The 21,787-nt window shown below is 40.7% G+C and overlaps 1 protein-coding gene across 2 annotated transcripts in view; it reads right to left on the bottom strand.

Moving 5' to 3' along the window:
- Positions 1-21,787, bottom strand: part of NPAS3 (neuronal PAS domain protein 3) — a 952,772-nt gene that overhangs the window by 69,378 nt on the left and 861,607 nt on the right. For both annotated transcript variants that reach the window (XM_042477645.1, XM_042477653.1), the window contains one exon: positions 1,993-2,111. In XM_042477645.1, coding sequence (XP_042333579.1) covers positions 1,993-2,111 — 119 coding nt within the window. The remainder of the gene's footprint in view (positions 1-1,992; positions 2,112-21,787) is intronic.

The raw sequence follows: 21,787 nt of genomic DNA, 5'->3' as shown, positions 1-21,787 counted from the left end.
TGATAAGCTCCTCTGTCTGTTTGAAATTAAGGCTGTCCTGATGTTGTCTTTCAGATATCGCGATGGTAAGAAACCCGTTTGGTCATAATTAATGTATTCTTTTAGAACGTTTTTAAATCTATTAGCCAAAATTGATGTTAGAATTTTATAGTCCACATTCAGGAGGGAAATGGGCCTGTAATTTGACATCTCTGATTTATCTTTAGCTTCTTTTGGTATGAGCGTAATGTTTGCTCTCTCTTGGGAGCAAAAAGAAACTGCTGCAAGCAGCTTCCTGAAAAGAGCTCCATAGTGGCGCTCACACGCCATGATGATGCTCCTTCTAGCCAGTGCTGTTTGGATGCTGCACCACCTGTATGTCATTATGGTGCACCCCATAATGGTGCATGTGCAACAGAACTAGGGCTTTGAGCATGTAAACGCTCAGCCCTAGTTCAGCTCTAGCATGCAGTCAGGCTGGCACAAAGTGCCAGTCTGTACTGCCCCCTAGTCTCTCCTTGCCTTAGAGGATGGCAATGGTAAACCCCTGCTGAACAGATCTTGAAATAAACAACAGTACCCTGATAGGCTCACCTTAGGGTCACCATAAGTTAGAAATGTTTTGAAAGCAACAAAAACAATGAGTAAACATGTTGGTAAACCAACCTACAAAGGTGTTGATTTAGCAAGATACACTGATTCTACACTAAATCCTGAACTACTGTCCTGATTTCTCTCCAAGTCCTGAACTTCTCTTCACTTAAACCTGGCCTTTTCTGCACCATGGATGCCTCTCTACTCAACCCTAATTTGTTTTCTTGGGTTGAGATTGCAGAGACCAGGATACTCAAGGAGCTACTCTGACACCCCCATTACCTGGGGCCCTCTGTTATCATGTCAGGTGGCTGCTCATATGACATCCTGCTATGCTGCCTGGCACTGCCATGCATCAGAATGAGGCAGCCACCTTTGATCACATGGAAGCAGTGGTGGCAGCGATGGGCAGCACAGCGGGACATGTTTAAAATAGCTGCCCATCATTGCAACAGAGGGCTACAAATTTTCTGGGAAGATTAGGAGCAAACAATGAGCTTTTAAAATTCATTTTAAGAGGGGTATATTCCAGGATTATTTGTAGCCATTAGCTAATCTGGAAAAAAATGGATATTGTTATTACCACCAAGTGTGAGCTCACAATTTCCCTTAGTCACTTCTACTTATAGTGTTTTTAATTATAAATTAATCAAAGAAAAATACCATAATTTTTGTGGGCAGGATGGAAATATAGGAAATCTTTAAAAATTTACATTGACATGCAAAATCTCGCTCCAATGGACCAGAGAAATAGGAGTGACAAACAAATGGTGATTTTCCATTATGAGTTGAGTACCTGGAATCCCAAAATCTAAAATACTCCATAGTCCAAAATTGTCTATATGAGTAGCTAAGATAATGGCACCTTTGCTTTCTGATGGTTCAGTGTATAGAAACCTTGTTATATGCACAACATTATTTTAAAATATTATGTGCAAAATTACCATCAGGCTATCTGTATAAGGTATGTATGAAACATAAATGAATTTCATGGTTAGACTTGGGTCCCATCTCCAAGGTATCTCATTGTGTATATATAAGCATTCCAAAATTAACAACAACAACATCAACAACATCCACAATCCAAAACGCCTGGTCCTAAGCATTTTGGATAATGAGACTCAATGTGTAAAATCGTATGCCTGCTTACTCAGAAATGATTCCCATTGTGTTCAGTGTAACTTGCTCCCAAGTAAGTATGAGTACCCTCCATTATTTCTGTTTATCTGAATGATTAAATGTCCAAGTTAGTCAAGGAGGCTTTTAAGTGGTGGAGTTTTTGTGTATGTGTTAACCAAGTTTAGCAGACCTCCAGTGGTAAGAAATATGGTTAAGTAATCTAGATATTTAGTCACCACATGCCTCTTTGAAAGGAAAAGTAAATTCTAACTTTTTAAAGAAGACAAAAATAAAGTTTACCTTATATCCTGAAGATTTTATGTGTACACCTCGCTTAGTCAGGGTGGATTTCATCCGGATGAAAAAAGAACGCTCTAGATTGTTGTCTGTTGTAAGTAGACTGGGGCTTGTGGATTCCACTAGAATAGAAATAACAAAATAATTTGCAGATCATTTCATTTTTACAAAGTCAATTTCCCTTCTTACATAGGAAAAAGTATTGCACTAGCTTAGGTCAACATTAGCTATAAAGTGGCAGTTCATGAACCTAGACCCCTCCCCCAGCTTTTTATCATTAACTGCAACTGTGAAATTACACCTGCACCAATAAAACTGAAGAAGAGAATTGGATTGGCAGCAGAAGACTGGGGAAAGGAAGAGTTATCTTCCCTTCCAGAAACTGCTTCCTGAAAGCAACTATCTGCCACAGGGCAACATGTACAGGAAACTAAATAACTTCTGATTTTTAAATGAACTCTGAAAGGACGAAACAATTCAATCTTCAGTACACTAGCTCCAGTTCAGATTGTGTTCTCTGTGGCTGCTATGAATTAATAATAATAACAATAACAACAATAATACATAATTTGCCACATCTTATCATGAAACATTACATATAAAGCAAGATATAGGTTATTGCTTAACATATTTTTGTAGTTCCAACATTCTTAAAACTTTTGAGATTTTGACTGACTTCTGAACTACATGCCTCATTTTATCTGAAAATAGCATGATTACAAGCACAGACAACACCCCAAATACATGTCTAATTTTCTGTGCCTAATGTGTATGTCTCAGTTTTAATGTTTAGGGTATACCTTCCATTGGATTATTTGTCATGTGAAAGTGAATTGTCGTGTTGTATCAGTCCTTTAGGGATCTGGAAACACAAGATCTATTTATGTCAATGGAGGAGATGCAGAGGAAAGAAGGTTCAATCACTTAAATGAAGCCCATTCATGTCTTATGCTGAATCTCTACTATGGTATGGCTGGGCGACTAAAAACAGTTTATGCTAATCACAAAAGTATTTCATAACACAATATCCTTCAGAAACAGTGCTCACTCCAGATGATGAATGGCATGGAAGCTGCTCATGTACTTACTGCTGAGATAATGGTGAGCCACAGCTACTTTTAATCTTTATCCCTAGGTCAGCATGAAATTTATCACTATAGTGATAGGGAAAATAACTAAAAAAGTAAACTTAGTTGTAGGTAGAGAGGAGAAGCAGTATATACATCCAACACACATTCAAGAAAGAGCGGGGGGGGGGGGGAAGAGCTCAAGCTCGTGCTAGAAAAAACACTTATTATTTGAAACCTGCCCAACAAGTCTTGGCCTTCTTCAATGCCCTGGAAGAAGACTGCTGGTCAAAAAGCTTTGGCTAGTCTTCAAATAATAATAGTGCTAACTTCTAACACCAATTTGCAGTCTGTTTCTCTCTGTGCTCTTTCAGTGAAATATGAGTTGGAAATGGTTTGGAAGCAAGAGAGAGATAATGGCAGCACTCATTAATCCACCTGAAAATGAGTAGAGAGACTACATACTTGAGTGCTTTTATTTTCATATCAAATGCAACCACACTTTTGTTGCCTGAAATAATTAATTGTGGAACGAGCCTCCAAGAGCATATTGGCAATAAAAAAGATTTCTCTTTAAGGAGTTTAAATTGACAAGAAATGCTTTACTAACATCTTTGAAAGAGGACTGCTCATTATTAGCCAAGAGTGTTCCTGTTGTTAAAAGTGCCGTATGATATTGATGGTAACGTGAATAAACCTTGTTCTGATGTAGTCAGATTTATTTTATACTTATGGCATTTCAACTCTGTTGTGATTGTTAATCCACTAACAAAAATGCCCCTTTCTTTAGTGTCTATCTTAAGACTGTAGATTTTTTTTTGTTTTGTTTTAGAGAGCATGAATTCCATGTCATTTTAAATGTACAGCTCTTTATCACTCGAGGGAAAAGCACAGCCATGTTATATTTAGTACTTTCATTTCTTCTGATTAAATATGAATTACTATGAAATTTTTCTCATCATCTAACACGCCATAATACGCCAACAGCTTTTTAATACACTATATAAGCACAAACTTCTGCTCTAAGAGTTTAATTTGCCCCTCTAATCCAATCACATCAACCTTATTTCTCTTATCAGAGATTCCCATTTTGAATTAAATGAGCTCATTAGTTTTAATCAAAAGCAGAGAGATCAAAACTTAAACGTAAATGCTTTAGATCAGAACTGTCAGTCAGCCGTGCAGTTCTATTTTACTAAAACACAAGATCAGAGACCCTTAGAACCAATTTTTTCTCGTAAGGGATGCTGAGAGCTCGAAGATGCTATATCCCCCTCTTTTTTTCTTCCCAAGGACAGATTATACATTTAAGGTTAGACTTAATTTAGCGCATTTTTCCCTCCATCTTGGTGGAAATGGAAAAGTATGCCAATCTGCTGTTTGTCTCTTTCACATTTATTGGTGCTAGTCCTTGGAGACCTGAACAAACGTGAAGCCATCAGATACCATGCCACAAACCTGGCCTCAACATTTCAGTTTCATTCAGCAATATCATGTTTGCAACATCTAAGAAATGAAACTTTCAAAGCAAGGAAATATATGATCAGGATCAAGGTTACTGGAACCCTGAAACCACAAAAAGGGTCATAAGCAGTACTAGCAGCAAGAGGCTGACTATTAATTATTGCTATTATTATACAGCACTCCCTAGTATGGTGCTTAAAGTGTACATTAAGAAACCACAGCATGTGTCCTTTCTGCTGACTGAATAAATATTAGAATCAGCTTAACACACACAACAGTGATGGTCCAGCACATTATGACCTAACATAGGCAGGAAGTAAAATATGCTGCAATATGGCCTTAATGGCAATTAATTAAATGCACAGAAGTCACATTAATTAACAACATAAGAAGAGCTCTGTTGGATCAGACCAAAGGTTTACCTAGCCCAGCACCTTGTTTTCAACAATGACCAGCCAAATACATCCTGGAAGCCTATAACCATTATATGAAATGAATAACACTGCTTTTCTCCTAGTTACTAGTATTCACAGATACAGTGCCTTTGAATATGGAGGTTTGATTTAAGTATCCGGAACTGTTGTTACTATATTAATCCTCCATGAATTAAACACAGATATATATATTTTTGCATAATATATTTAAAGCTGTGGTTTGACAGTCAACAGGGCTAGATAATTCTCTTTCACTTAATACCACTTTTTGTTTCTTCCCCTTCCAAATGCTGCTACATTCTCTTCTGGGATTCCCCCCTCCATTCAATTGTGTGGTTTGTGAATGATCTATTTTTGTTCATTTGGAATGTATGCTAATGATGTGGGCTGGGGTGTTAGCTGTGGTTAGGTCTAATCCAGGATATAGTTCTGGGTGTGGGCAAAATGAGAGCATTGTCTCTCCAAATAGGAATTCTGCTCTCCCAACGAAATTTTCCTCCAGTCCCCAAATTTCTAGCATGTCAGGAAGTGAGACATTAAAAATTACTCAAACTCAGGACTCATATATTTGCTGTGTTCATATTCTCTTGGTAATTTTGCCTGCTCCTTTTCTTTGGATGCCTAAACTGTGTTTTTACAGTTTTAACATAATACAATATTAGAAATTTGGGGACTGAATTCTGTATTCATAATTCTGAATTCTGAACCTTTCCCTTCTAATTGGTGCTCACAAATGAGGACAAAGGGAAGGAACTCTAAAAACCCTAACAAAAGAGAACTGAAAGATTCACACAAGATGTACTAGACATCAGAACTTGGCATTGTTATAGAATATTAGCTTGGTGATCTAACACTAATACTTAGAGAGACGCTTAAAAATTTACATAATGGAAAAAGCCATGGGGAAAGAGAATGGGAAAACTCCAAAGCAGTGGAGAAGCAGAGACAGGCTTAAATACTGGTACCATGAGCCAAATGGTTACTGTATTGCCTAGGATGACAAAATGTCAGAATGCTGTTGTAGTTTACACTACAGAGTTGAAAAAATAAATAAAAATAAACCAGAAAACAGCACTGACAGCCAGAGAATGGGAAGATTCCAAATCAGCAGTACAACTGGAGACAGACGAAAAAGTCAGGAGGGAGGCAAAGGCATCAGATACACCACAGCCAATATCCTAACCAAACTCAACACCTACAACTGAACCAAATAAGTTACTTTTTAAAAGGACACTAGTTGAACTATGTGTGGAAAGTATCATTTTTCTTTTTCAAGTATTTCACAAAGGAACAACAACCAAAAAGGGCAGGGGAGAAAAGGTGAAAATGAAACAAGCAAGCCCACAATTTGCAGAATGTTGTTTGGATTACAGAAAAAGGAGAGGTCAGTGGTGCTCACAAAGCCAGTCTTAAACACAAATAGTATGTCTCAAAGAGACAACATTGTCTAGAGAAGTTGTCTTGAGGCCCTATGCTAGGTCCAAATGAAACATTGTGGTCTGGCCGCCGCCGTCATTAGCTATGCCGAGAAGCCCCAGTGGCCAGACCGTGAGGCTTCCTGGTGCAGCTAAAAAGGAGTGCCGAAATGGTGCTCCTTTTTGGCCCCCGGAAGTGGCACCGCGAGGCACGAGGTGCGCACTCGTGGCGTCACTTCCGCTGCGCCACGTACGGACGCTGTGTGTCTGAGACGTCAAAATGGCTGCCCCTGTGTGGAAGGGGGCCGCCATTTAGTACACGCTCCGCGCGTCCTAAGAACAGGGCCGGTTAGGAAGGTGAGACCCTTCCTAACCCTAGCACGCCCCTTCCTAACCCTAGGATGAACAGAGCGCGTACTAAATGGCCATTTATAACGCACCAATGTTTGGTTTTTTATGTCCCCTTTATGTTTTTTTTAAACCAACCATGCAAACATCTATGTAAAAAACATTATTTCGAGATCCCTCATCATCTGTTGTCCTACTCTGTTGTTTGTGAGTAAATCCAGCACTGACTGTACCATAGATAAATTCCCCAAAAATGCTATACATTTCCCTTTCAGGCTCTTCTCAAAACCAGCTCTTCAGAAAATGTTTCCTGAGCACCGCCATCTTACTTCACTGACAGCTCAGAACCAATTAAATGTTTTAAATTGAACAATGATTATCTCTGTTAACTGTCCAATTAATTGATTGCATCTAAATAAATTTGCCCACTACCAAAATTCAATATGCATGAGCCCTCAGCCCCTCATTCATTTGTAAATTCTTTTTTTTTTTTAAAAGCTCAAAACACACTCCCACGCCAGAGGAGGTGTGAGGGCAATTTTGTTATTTTTGCTGTTTTAGGTCCAGGACACACCTTTAAATTAATAAGTAAACTGAAACTAAATTCAGAGCCCCTTTCACACTACTAAATAATAGGGCCGTGATTCCACTTTAACTGCCTTGGCTTCATCCTATGGAATCTTGGATTTTATAGTTTAGAGAGTCTACAAACTCCTAGACTCCATAAGTTGCAGATATGGTATTTAAAATGGAACCATAATGCTATAATTATGTAGTCTGAAACGGCCTCGATTCACTTGCTGGGTAAATAAGGGCCTCTTCTTGGCCTAAAATTGGTTGTGGTGTGTGTGTGTGGTGATGGGGTTGGACATAGTAAAGTTGCCCCTCACTCTCTTTTCAATGATTTAATTTTTAAGGAATAATAATTCAAAGGGGTCCCCAACACCCACCCTGTACAGTCAGTGCAGTTTGAGGGACTGGTGGCTCAGGATGCAACTGAATAGTGATAAAAGTAGGCTATTGGAAAGGTGAGGAACATTATTCAAAGGATAGTATTCAAAACCTTCACTAGCTTTTGAGAGACATAATTCATTGTTTTGTTGTTGCTGCTGTATGTACCTTCAAATTGGTTCTGACTCATGGCAATCCCAACATTTTCTCGGCAAGATTTACTCAGAGGTTTACCATTGCCTTCTAAGGCTGAGAAAGTGCAATTTAACCAAAGTCGCCCAATGAGTTTTCTTGGCTGAGTGGAGATTCAAGGAGTCTTTGGGAAACAAAGGGAGATGTTTGGGGAGCAGTGGTGTCCCCCTCCCAGGGTTTCACCTGCTACGGCATAAATCCCTTGCACTTCGATAATGACACCCCTGAGAGCGCATATTGCTTTTTTCCCTGGAAATATTTGGCTCTTTGGGTTAAACATTCTTCTACATTCTTCTGTCAGTACAGTCTTCTCTTTGTATCCATGGCGGTTCTGTTCTGGACCCCCCTATTCTGGACTCCTCCATAGGACCTCAAGTCCCACTCTCCTTAATTATGGTATGGCCACATGCATGAGCCACCATTGGGGAGAATGAGCCAGAGCCATCCATGGATGCTCCAGTGCATGGACAGCAAGTCCATGGAAGGGAAGAGGCGACTGTAATGAGTTCCAGTAATGAAAAAGAGTTCCTTCTGCATTCTTGCACCTGTGTCATCAGTTTTCTCTCTGTAAACTTGCTCTAAGCACTTCCTCTTCTGTGTAGTTGTATCATCCTACTCCTGTTTAGTCCAGGTTGACTTCAATGGGTCCACATATTATTCTTCTAAAAATTACTTATCAAGATATGCACTCTGCAAAGAATAAACAGAACCAGTTCTCCAATTTTAAAATATACAACTCACTTTCCAGTTTGTAAAGCTACTTGCTCACTGGATTTCCCCACACAGATTTTCCCAGTTACAGGAGATCATTCACACAATCAGAAAACAAACAAAAAACAAACAAATATGGGGGACAGAACCAGCTCTACTCTTCCTAATTGGGAAAAGAAGGTTGATCATTTCTACTGGCTTGAGAAACTGGAAGCAGAGGGGCTGTATAGACAGCCCCTAAGGGGTAGCAGGATGCCACCCCTTTCCTTGCTGGATTGGGCCATGGCAGTTGCACTCTGCAGGCCTGATCTGGCCTTTCTGTGGTGCAAAAAGGAGCTGCAAAAAGGGGCTCATTTTTGCATCATGGAAAGGGCACTATAGCCAACTGTGCCATGGATTTTCAGTGTGTGCATGCTGTGTCAAGGAGTGCCATGATGCCTCCCGCCATGAAGTGGGTGTGGCATCATGCTGGCATGGGTGCAGAGTCAGGGTGCATGGTGTGTGTCACAATGCCCCCACTCTGCCCCAATGCCAGCATTTATTGCCAGTCTGTTGAAGCCCAGAGTGACCAAGAGAGAGGGGGTATGGAAAGATCAGCAAAGAGAAGGTGTATCCATGGTAAAAGAATTATAGCAATTTGTCAGCATTTTGTCAAGGCTCTACTTTTGAGAATCTTGGAATACAGTGGATCCTTGTTATACGCTGGGGTTTGGTTCCAAGATCCCCCGTGTATAACAAAATCCGTGTATGCTCAAGTCCCATTAAGTATAATGACATAGCAAAATGGTGTCCCTAATAAAAAATGGAACATCAAGGTAAATTTATACTTTTTTGGAACATTTTAAAACCGTGTATGCTTAAATCCGTGTATAAAAAATCAGTGTATAAGAAGGACCGACTGTATACAGTTTCATGCAATATGTGAAGTTTTTGTAGCGTTATAAAGCTGTTGTTCAGGGGAGTACACTGCTGAATTAGAAGTCCTTTGGCAAACTACAGATTCCAGGGTTTCATAGGCCCTGGCCATTTAAGTGGTAAACTGCTATAACTGTGTAGTGTAGATAAGAGAAACGAGAGAAACGAGAGAAACAAACAAGCAAGAAAGAGAAGGAGAAAAACAGCATGTCAGAGAGACAGCCAAAAGATAATAGCCCCACCAAGTGTTCTAGATGTTTCCACTCCTGATATGCATTCTCCTACAGATGACTTTGGAGGGAATGTAATCCACAAAATTTTAATTTTTTTAAAATGGTTTTACTCCTACATTAGCCTCAGCACGTTGTGTGAATAATGCTGCTATTTAGTTATTTACCCTCTTTGTTTGCTTGTCCAGTAGTTACCCTGCCTCTGTTTAATTATAACTGAATGCCCATTCACCAGTGGGAAACCCGTGGCATCTGGAAGTGCCTTGAACTACTATTCAGATAACCCATCAACAATGCTTGCCTGGAAGGTTGGTGGGAACTGGAGTTCTATATAAAATATGCTAACATTTTTTTAGTTTAGCAGCTCTGAAATAATTCCTTAGCTCCTGCTCTTCACTTCTTTACTATGGTAATCAAAATAAATTTCCCGTTCCAGGTGAAATGTGGAATATAAAATAAGGAAATAAACAAATAAAATCTTTATTCCTCAATGTAATGATCAAGAAAAAGGACAGGAAGATGCTGCAGAGCTATAAAAGGTAGAAAATAGAAGACTCACATTGATGATGATGATGATGATGATGATGATGATTCTGATGATGATGATGATTCTAAGTGATAATTATAATCAAGTAATTTAAGGTCTCCCCACTTTTTAAAAAAAATCTGGTAATCTGAGTGAAGGTGGGATGAGAACTATGCCTATAGAATTTTGCAGAATTCAGAATTTTTTATCCAGCATACAACTAAATCATTTTGTAGACTATTGCACACATGAGAAGTAATACTCATTGCATAAATCAAACCATGGAAATCATATCCATCCCATAACAATAACCACGACAATAAAAACAAACAAGTTTGAGAAACATAACAGCCCATGAAATAACCCTTCTCTCCAAAAAATAAAATAAAATAGGAACAAAGGCCTGAAATAGATGGGTCTAAAAAGTCGGCTTCCTCATGGCTTGGGGGTGTGGTGTTTAGATGACACACGCCTCCACCTGCACAGAAGCCGTGCCGGGATCGCTCAAACCTGGTCCCTGAAGGAGTGGATCTTTTGTGCTCCTTGCCATGGTCCACAGCATGGGCTGGCATCGGGGCTGTGGGGTTTGGTTGTCATGGTCTCAGGGCACTCTGAGCAGGAGCAGCCTCTGGCGTCCTTCCTACCCATCTGTTCCACCCCAAAGCTGTACTATTAGATGTAGTATTCCTTGTAAGTCTGAAAAAAAAGATCCTGGCTGAAATTTTTTATCACCTAAGTAACTACATAACCACTTAAGACGAAGAGCAAGATGCCGCCTCCTACATGCAATAAAGGATTTAAATGATGAAGCAAAGGAAAACAATGCCAAGGAACCTACTAAATTATGGCAGGCATAACTGTTTGTGTTCACACTCTTGCCTTTCACCAGGGGATGGTTCTCTTTTTAATAAGAATTAAAGTATAGTATTTTCATTGACCCGTGGATAAGTTGACCTAGGTTTTGGGGTCAATTTTTTGAATAAAATTTCTAGACCTATAATTTTTTTTAAAAAAATTTTTTTTTAAAAACAAAAATATAACATCCTAATGCATAAACAGGACAAAACAGACTTATACATGAAATCACAAAGAAACTGACACCGATTGAAATTATACTGATCCATCCATTTCTGCTAAAACGAATAGAGGAAATGTATGCAGAGCAGCAGCAGAAATGATCCTAATTATGGGAAACTTGTAAACACTATACAGCTCAGTAAAGTGACTCAGAACTGTGTGTATAAAACACACACAGTTAAAACATGTTTTTAGCTGTGGATGGAAAAAGCATGTGTATTACTCTGAATAATAGTGAAATTGGAGAACACCCTGTGAAATTAACACACCACAAATGTTAAATGGAAAGCAGAAATATGTTCAACATCTGAGATGATTGTAATACACACGCTTTATGGCAGAAAGCAAAAGTATGTTCACTTCCTGTGCTAGTGCTGGACTTCCTCTCCCTCATCTCAGTTCTGGTTCCTCTGAGAAAACACTGGGATAAAATAACATGTTTCAAGTATGAATACTTTCTACTCTCACCTCTGTGTTTTATATAGGTTATGTCACTGATTCTTTGTAGGTAAAGTTCTCAATGATTTCACCATTGTTGTCCCTACCCAAGGGAACCCAGGTTGAGCAACCAAATAAATGTTTGGAGTAAGATCCAACCTGGTTTATTTGTCTTAGACTTGCAGATGTCTGAACAAGGATATGGGAAGCGTCATTCTCTGGAATTACTCCAATAAATTGTGATCACTTTATAGCTCAGGCATGTGGTTAGAAACACAGTTCTAAAGATATACCCAAACCATAATACACTTTTGTCCTAACAGGATCAAGGTACCATCATCCCAGTACCCTGGTTTTTACAGCTTTTATTTAGTGTCTTGTGAATCATTAACTAGCATACTTGACTACAGCAGAGCTGGAGAAATAACTGTAATTCAGGATTGCCACTATTGGCCCACTAAAAATGGCATAAAACAGAATAAAAGCAGGTGGGGGTGGGAGAAGATCACATTAAAACACACAAAATCCTGGCATCCTGTGTACCATTGCCACTCTGCTTGTGATTTACAGGATATACTAAAAGAGCTTCCATTCCACATTTCCATATGCCAAGCAGGAGTTTGCTTCTTGGTGAGGTTCTCCCCTGAGGAAGTGAAGAGTATTTAAACTGCCTCATGCTGCTCACAGCTAGCGTTTGGTAGATACAACTCTGGGGAAATATGCACAGTGTCAAAGTCAAGCTGCTACCAGTGGGTGTTTCTGCATACAACTCCTAAGCAACAGGGAGTTCAAGAGGAAAAAAATGGAGCATCATAAAGCTACTCTTTGAAAGTACATGGCATCCAACAAAACACAGTACTGTGCAGGAGGCAATGGCACTACAAAGAACAAACAGTATGAATTCCACAACAATAAAAAGCTAACATTTTAAATCTTACTGCAAAGCACCTATAAACACAGCCACTTGAAGGATCTGTTTCTGGAGAAAAATATACATTGTGCTCCTGGGATACTCTAGGATTCAACTTCCTGTACCTCCATGTAGGATCATGTGTTGCAATGCTTTTATCGCAACTATAAAATGGTTATGAGCCAATTCCTCTTGTAAAGCAGTCCATAAGAGTGAGACCCATTCCCCCAACAACATAGTGTCAGACAAAGGGCACCAGGACTTAGTCTTTGTACTACAGTACAAAATAATAATACATAAACACCTTTGTGAAGGCAGCTTGAAACCCCATGTTTTCTATTAAGAAGTCATGTTCAATCTTCACTGTTGATAGAACAGAATAGCTAACACGGAGAACATTGTATATCAGAAAGGTCAATAGTTATTATGAGCTACAAATATATTTTTTTCCATCCTTCAGGCTGTTTAGCGCATATCACAGCATGAGCAGCTGTCTTCTTTAATGCTTTTAAAATTAGAATCCCAAAGAGGAAGAAAAAAAAATTACATTTGCAATGATTGCTCTTTGCTTTTGTAAGTTTACTTTAATACACAATTTTATATACATGAATTGTCTGTGTAGCCTAACCAGGGGAAGTAACTGGCTGGACTCCTCTATCTTTGTCTGTTGTTTTAAAAAAACCCAAAACCTTATCATGAACTGTGTTAACATAATGTATTATTTTTGAAAGAGTATATTACGCATTATTTATGCTAGTAACTTGATAAATACATGTATATCTTACCTAGAGGTTATACTACATGCATAGAGTGGTTGCCATTGAGATATAAACATTTACCAAGAATTAATACACTGTGATATATGTGTTTTGAATTTCTAAATACATAAAAGGAAAAAAAGAGCACAATTGACTGTTTAGCATCTGTGAAGCTTTTATGGCAACCATTGTGATAATGCTATCATAGGGGGTAGCACAATTAAAGCTTGAAATTAGGTCCCTCCCTATCTTCCATCCTTCAAGCATGAAAAATAGTTCAAAAACTATTACCATTCAAGCTTACATTTCCAGTCCTGGAATTCCCATAGCAGCATTTTTAAAATGTCAATTGTGAACAAAAACAGCTCAGCAATTTTAAACTGTGATGAGAATGCCGAGCAAATAGTTCATATTGGCCCGTTACAAACGGGTGTAAAGTACGTCCTGGGGTTAGGGAAAGTGTGTGCCTTATGCATGCACCTAACCCTAGTACATCACCAGGACGTACAAAATGGCGGTGCCCATTCCACACGGGGGCCGCCATTACGACGTCAGGGAGGCGCCGACGTGACGTCTTTGTGCCGCACAAGGGCACATAGAGCGCCCTTTCCGCGGCACATGAAGGAACTCTGAAATGGAGCTCCTTCTGCGGTTTGCGTCGCTGGTGCAGCCTTTAGACGGCTGCGCCAGTGACGCAAAGGAGAAAGGGTGTCCTTGGGGCATGAAGCCCCAAGGATACCCCTTTCCAGGCCGCGGGGCCTCAGAGGCTGCTGTTCTGGCAGCTGAGGCCCCGATCCAGCGGGGAAAGGCGCGCCTACAGGCCGCCCCAAATGGGCAGTCTGTAACGCGCCATTGTTATCTATATATCTAAATCTACACACTCTCTCTCTCTCTCTCTCTCTCTCTCTCTCTCTCTTAGAAACATAAAAAGCAAATGGTTTTTTTACAATTAGAAAAAATTATAAGTAGACATGCATGGCAACAGGCTAGGAATTTATCAGTACCAGCATTTAGACAACCTATATGTCTACTCTGAAATAAAGTCCACCCAGGGGATGAGCAGACATATCAGGAAAGCATGGCTGAGCCCATGCTTTTCTTGCCAGAGCCCCAACCTGGATTGCTCCCTGGGCTAGCGCAGGGACAGGCAGGTGTTTATACACCCTTCCATCCCTGTGCCATGGACCCACTACTGCCATGCACCCCTTACCTTACTTCTCTATTGCAGCTAGTGAGAAGCTCTCCTATCGCTCTATCTGATGTTGAAATGGGGCTCCTGGCCATGTGGGTGCAGCCAGGTGCCCTGATTCAATGTCAGAGGCAGTGATGAGGGGGCTCCTTACTAGCCACAACAGAGGAGTAAGATACGTTTCTTCTTGAAGGCATCTATGAGTAATTTCAGCAATTTTCTTCTTGACAAAGTGTTCAAAAACCATGCAGTGTTTGAAGGCTAGTCATAATTTGGGACTTATTGTGCACAAAATTTATGGTACATATACAGTTATTTTGCACAGAAAACAGCATTTTCTGTGTGGAGAGATAATATTTTAATGCAGGAATATTAATTTGTCTGCAGAGACTGTTGCTTTCTATGCAAATCAACCATGTGAGAAATTTACACAGAATAAATCTCCAATTACAGCATATTCTGCACAAAAAATAGCATTTTCTGTTCATAATGTTTCTGTGTGTAAATATTTTCCATGCAGAAAATCTGTTTTCTCTGCAGAAAATGCTGTTTTCTATGCAAAACAATGAGATGAACTGGAACTGGAACACAGAACTGGAACGACTCTTATCAGTCCTTAATTCTTCCTGTCAGGGTTTTCCAGCATTTGAAAAACAAGTTTTCTGGCCATTTTCTAGATATTTTTTATTGTTCTTTCCAATTCTACCCAAGACTAAGCTGTAAAAAAAAAAAAAAAAAAAAAAAAAAAAAACCACTGGATCACTTTAAGACTGGAAGTGAAAATGATCCATAGAGCTGGAGAGATCCACATTTGGGCCAGTGAATTGATGAACCAAGTAAAGCAGGGAAGGAGGGGTGCTGGTTAATGCAAGGAGTTGTAATGAGATAATTTTTTAGGGTGGACCTTTTTGAGCTGAGAGATTCTTTTCTTTCTTTTCTTTTTCGCTAATGCCAGAGGATTTTCTGAGAATTTTGTAAGAAGGATCAGAAAGACCCATTCATTCCACCCTGGGATGGATATATTTTGTCTGTTTCTTGGGTTTTACTTGGGATTTGTTTTAATACTGTATTACATTTTCCCCACATTATCCTTTTTATTGTGGATATTTTATCCACTGTATATGTATGTGTCTGTCTGTCTGTCTGTCTGTCTATCATCTATCTATATCAGATTTTTTTAAAAAAGGTATCTGAAATATTTTTACTCTACTCTCAGTCAAAAAGACTGTCAGAGTGGCTTACAAGTATGAATACCAAGACAGTCTCTACCCTTAAACTTACAATGCAAAAACAAAAACATCCAACACACCTCCTCACCTTCCCACTAGGGCTCTCCGTTCTGGTAGTCAAGGTCTGCTGTCCCAGCCCAGGATTTCCTCTGCCCCATCTTGGATTCGCCCCTTTTCACTCGCAGCCCCTCACTCCTGGAACCTTCTTCCCCCGCAAGCAAGGAGCCCATCATTTTTACCAGCTTCAAAATGGATATGAAGACCATCCTGTTCAGAGAAGCGTTCCGCCATTGCATAATTGTACTTGCTATTTGATGTTCTTGTGTTGTCTGTTTTTTGAATCATTTCCTGTATTGCTATGTTTTTATATGTTTATCCTACTAGAGAGGCCCTTCCCCACCACCACTCCCTTTGTGTCGTGTCTTTTTAGATTGTAAGCCCGAGGCAGGGAACCGTCCAATTTGTTTTGATTTGTTAATACTGTATTACATTTTCCCCAGGGTGCTGCTCAGGGACAGCTGCTCCAGTAAAAGGGAGCTCACCTGTGGGGTTCCACAGGTGCTATACTGTCCCCGATGTTATTCACATCTATATGAAGCCGCTGGGTGAGATTTGGTTATGGAGCTGGGTGTTATCAGTCGCTGATGACACCCAGATCTATTTCTCCGTGTCTCGTTCGTCGGCCTTGAATTCTAATGGCATCCTCTCTCAGTGAATGTCTCCAAGCAGTAATGGGCTGGATGAGGGAAAACAGATTGAAACTGAATCTGGACAAGACAGAGGTGCTCACGGTAGCAGCCCTGAAACTAAGATTGGGTTGCAACCTCCAGTCCTGGATGGGGTCACACTCTCCTCTAGTGACTGTGTTCGCAGTCTGGGGTGCTCCTTGACTCGTCGCTCCTGATGACAAATCAGGTAAATGCAACAGTCAAGAGCACCTGTTATCAGCTTTAGCTGATACGCCAACTGCGCCCTTTTCTGGAAGTAGGGATCTTGAGACTGTTGTACACCGCTGGTAACCTCAAGTCTAGATTTTGTTAATGCGCTCTACATGGGGCTCCCCTTGTGCTTGATTCGGAAAACTGCATTAGTGCAGAACATGGCGGCCAGAGTGTGTCAGGAACATCTAGGAGGGACCTATTACTCCAGTATTACAAGTCCCTCCATTGGCTGCCTATTGGTTTTCGGGCCCAGTACAAGGTGTTGGTTATCACCTTTAAATCCCTAAATGGTTTGGGGCCAAACTATCTCAGGGACTGCCTCCTCCCATATAATCCTCCCCACACTCTGGTCCCTGGGAGGAATTTTCTGCAGCCTCAAAGATCTAGGCTTTCGGCTACCTCCCAGAGGGCTTTTTCTGTTGTCGTCCCCAGATTATGGATCGACCTGCTGGATGAGATCCGTCAATTGACATCTTTAGACAGCTTTAAAAAGGCTGTCAGATGGATCTCTTCCGGCAGGCCTTTCCAGGATAGATAACCCCGGCCTCAGAACTCTCTTCTTATACTCCCTGGAATGGCCACCATAGTTTATTGTTTTGTTTTGTTTGTTTTATTGTTTTGTTTTGTTCTGGTTTGTTTCTGTCTTGTATGTGTATGTGTTAATGTTGTTTAATTTGTTGGTGTTAACTATATTGGTTTAATAATTTTAAGGGGGGAAGGGAATTTTGATGTATAATGTATTGTATTTTATTACTGTTAGCCGCCCCGATTGACCTCAAAGGGGCGGGATATATATTATTATTATTATTATTTTATTTTATTATTTTAAAGATTGTATGTACAGCGCTGTGTAATTTACAGCGCTTTATAAATCAGGTTAAAACAACACAACAAACAACAACAACACACATGATGAAAAGGAGGTGGGGAGCATACTCAGACATTAACTTAAAAATATCATTCTTAAAACATGATGAGAAAGTGTGTTCATATGCTATATCACCCCCTTCTCAGACATCAGTTCAGCCTTTCTTTGGAGAAGCGAAGAATTTCATTGCCTCCTCTGAGAGATTAGCTTCATTGGCTCTCCTTTAACGGACATCTAGCAACCACCGTTCTACTCGGTTACCAGCATCTTTGCCTTGTATGGTGATTTTAAGATTGGTGGATGACAGGTCTGGTGTCTGCATATGCTCCCTACCAAACTTGGAAGGGTCACATCTCTACCAATTCTTCTAGTATCCCCTATTTTAAAAACCTTTCCCTCACTGGAAGATCTCTAGGACCCACAGAAGCAATTTCACCACCAATGGGAAAGGGGATGGGGGAGACAACTGATCTATTTAGGCAAGGACAGTGATTTCTCCATCCAGACATGACTTCAGATCACATTGTTTCACAGGCCTTCAAAATTGGCAAACTGCCCCTATTTCGGAATCTGGTGGAGTTCGCAACAATATCTTTTTAAACAAAATATTGGGCTATCGTAGGAGGAATGTTGCTTCTCCCAGTCCACACGCTTTTGCGGCCCTAAACCTGGGTTGTTTCCCACCCTGTCTTAAAACAGCCAGCTGAAATGGAAAAGTTAGGAAGCCTGATGGAATGCCTGCTGCAAGGTACCAAATGAGAGGATAATTGAACTGGTCTTCAAAATAGAAAATGCTTTTCTGAATAAAATACTGTAAATAAAGATGATCTCACCTGGTCTACATTAACCATGGACTATCAAGACAGAAGAGAAACCCTACTATTTTTAAAATATATTTAAAACTGTTTTAATTTCTCTTTTTTACTATGTAGTTTAATTGCTTTTTTTAATGATTATGTATATTTTATCCAACTTCTCTTTTAAATTTGTAGCCTCCTTGGGTCCCTTGCTGCCAAACGCCAAGCAGTAAGCTGCTCTATCACAGTTGTCCAGCCAATGTCTGCTAAGACTTCCTTATCGTCGATATGTCACGAGCATCCGAACTAGGGTCACCAAATCGCGCACACCCACCTCACGGGCTAAGACTCTTAGTGTCCTGTTCTCCCCAGTGGCGTCCGACACTTCAGCACAAACTCCCGTGTGCTGCACAATGCCGCGGCTGCGATCCGAGGGAGAGCCATCAATACTGTTTTTTTTCGCAGACAAACAGCTGCCCGCTCGTGGGTTGCCAGTCTGCCGCGAGCCCCTCGCTATGGTCGACCAGCTTCCTCTCACTCCTATGTCTTATCCGGTGCTCGTCTTCAGGTTCTCTCTCCTAGTCCCCCGTTTTGCCGTCGCTTCCAGTCCGTGGCCTTTGTTCAATCTCGCATACTGTAGTGCCGCATTCCGATGTGGCGGGCTGTGTTCGCCTACTATGTGGTTGCGCTCTGACTAACAAGCACGTGTACCCTGCAGCACCGTCCCTCTGCTCGGGCCTCTTGGCTGTGCTAAGTATATCTCCTCTCTGCGAGATTTGCCCCTCTGTGTTGATACTCCTGAGTCCTCCCTGGGCATTTCCTCCGTCGTTCTTGCCCGCAGGCCGCTGGTATTCCTTGGTTTCGCCCTTTGCCGTCCCCTGCCTGTCATTCCGACCGCTTTGCCTTTGTCCTGATGAGCTCAGATGTGCCCACACCCTCCTGCTCTTCTGTATTTTTCCCCTTACCCCCCCCCCCGCGTATCTTTTCAACATTTTTTTACGCTTTTTGATTCGTTACTTACCAACTTTCGACTTCCGCTATCTCGGCTGGCCGTAGGTCGGCCGCGTAGTATACCTCCACGTCTGCCTCTGTATTTGATCAATACTGTGGGGTAATTTAACGCGTGTCTCTCACGGCTCCGCGCTTGCTCACGCGCGGACCACCACTTGTTTCCGCCCTTTCCCCCTCGATATTTCGCTATCAGTTCATACCGGTTAACCCCGATCTTCGCAACTTAGTAGCGCCCATAACTTTACCACAAGTATGGCTTCTAGCGTGCTTTCCGGTACGCAAGTTCCTGCCTCCCTTGTCTCACGCTCGTCTGTTCCTTCCTCACCCCCTAGACGCATAGCACAGACAACTCTCTGCAGGAATTTCGATTGCGTGCCCGTCTTTAATGTATTTTGTTGTTGTTTGTGCCCCAATGCTTGTGCGATGTCACACTGAATGCACCAATCCCAGCAGCCTACCGCCATTAGAAGCGAGGCAGTATTACGCACAGTAGGGGTATGCAGATACTATAGCTACAAACGTATTAGAGTCTTTGCCTATTGATGCTAAATTAGGCGCACAGCGTTGCTCCGATATACATGATGGCATTTTTTTGATCTAACTATAGCATTTCGCGCTAAAACATAATTCGACGGACTGGATCCTCCAAAAAAAACACACAAACCAACCACCGCTAGTTTGTTAGATTTAATCGAGCATAAAGCAGCACTACGAGGATTAACAATGGTCAACATGGCTTTACTTCGCTTAGACTACTGTATCATAAGGGGCTATTGTACTGCTCAATCGTAGCCTCGTGCAGAACATCATTGTTCATCGTAGAAAAGAGATAATCTTGTATCCTCAACATATGTTTTCAAAGAAAGTTGAGGAGCAGGAAGATGGAACAGCTCAGTTGGAAATCTTTGAGAGAATCGTTAGTCCAAGGGGGAGCGATCTAGGTCACACAGTTAGTTTGAATGAGAGCGGGGGGGGGGGGGGGGGGGGAGTTTGCATGCAGGATTTCCCTATCTATCTATTGGGGGGGGGAGGAGGAGAGAATGAAAAATCTTCCAATGCGAAACATACATGAATTTGTTTAGATTTGGGCCCCATATCCAAGAGATCTTATTATGTATGTATATGTATAATATAACCCAAAATCCACAGGCTTCTGTCCCCCTTTTTGAACGGGAGACTCAATGGGGTATCTTCATAAGCAGGTAAACAAATTCAGTTCCTGTTTCTCCGTAATGCAGAGTATTGTGCAAAAGCTTGAGCATTATGAGAGCACAAAAGACTGTATTTTGATCAGCTCTTCTTTGATCAGCCACAATAAGCACAGTTACGTAGCCATTTCTTGGAAAACATCCAGTCATATAGTTTTTTGTGGGGAGAGGGCAAATCCACTCTTTCAAACTGGATTGTTTTATTATTGGGTATTTTCACACAAGACAGTGAAAAAATATCAACCAGTAACTGTCACATTACACAGGAAAGGCTTTTTAATACAGCAAGTTCTGCTATAACTCATGTTTTTACAATGTGAATTGGTAATAGAGTGATTAATTAACTGAGGCACACTTTTCACAGAACGTGAACTATTAATTGACTATAGCATGATTTCCATCTCAAGTATGCAAAATTGGTGAATGGACACCTCTCTGTAGGTCATCTGTTAAGTGGCAAACCCATCCCCCTATCTTAGTTGTTCAGTTGCAAGAAAGAAGAGCTGGCCCTTCCAGTGATGACAGCCGTGGCGGTGGCAGCAACAGCAAATAAATGTGCATGCAAGCAGAGAAACTCCAGAAATCTAGCCAATTTTATTTCATTTTCAGTGAAATAAAATTTGTGGTAAGTTAAATATGATTAATGCTTTTCAAGATCTGCACCTAACCTTATTTCTCCCGTATGTTCTGTTATTTTTTCAGCACAAATTACTATGACACAGATTTTCTTTCTTTCTTTTTTAGGAATGCAACTATCACGTTACTGCAGGACTTATTGTATTAGCCTACCATGCCAGTATTTTGCCAAAGTTTATCAAATATTTTGAATGGCCCATGCCTTTTAGCTTTTCTGATGTATACAAACATTTTAATAGAAGTTAACATACTTGGCATTCCTTCCTTCAGGGAAGCTCTGGTTTATAGCACACCTTGAGACAACACAATAAGGGAATGTGCCATGCAATAAATTATTATATCTATCTTACCCCTTTTTTCACTAGCAAGACTTCCCAACATATATGCCTGAAAACAGATTAATTGAGAAGAAAATCATTTTGGCACACCACATTTTGTAAATCTCCTACAGTACCATGTTCCTTCATTCTTTGCTCATATTTA

Source organism: Sceloporus undulatus, chromosome 1, assembly GCF_019175285.1.
Source record: "Sceloporus undulatus isolate JIND9_A2432 ecotype Alabama chromosome 1, SceUnd_v1.1, whole genome shotgun sequence".
NCBI classification, from domain to species: domain Eukaryota; kingdom Metazoa; phylum Chordata; class Lepidosauria; order Squamata; family Phrynosomatidae; genus Sceloporus; species Sceloporus undulatus.
This window is presented reverse-complemented; position numbering and strand designations above follow the sequence as displayed.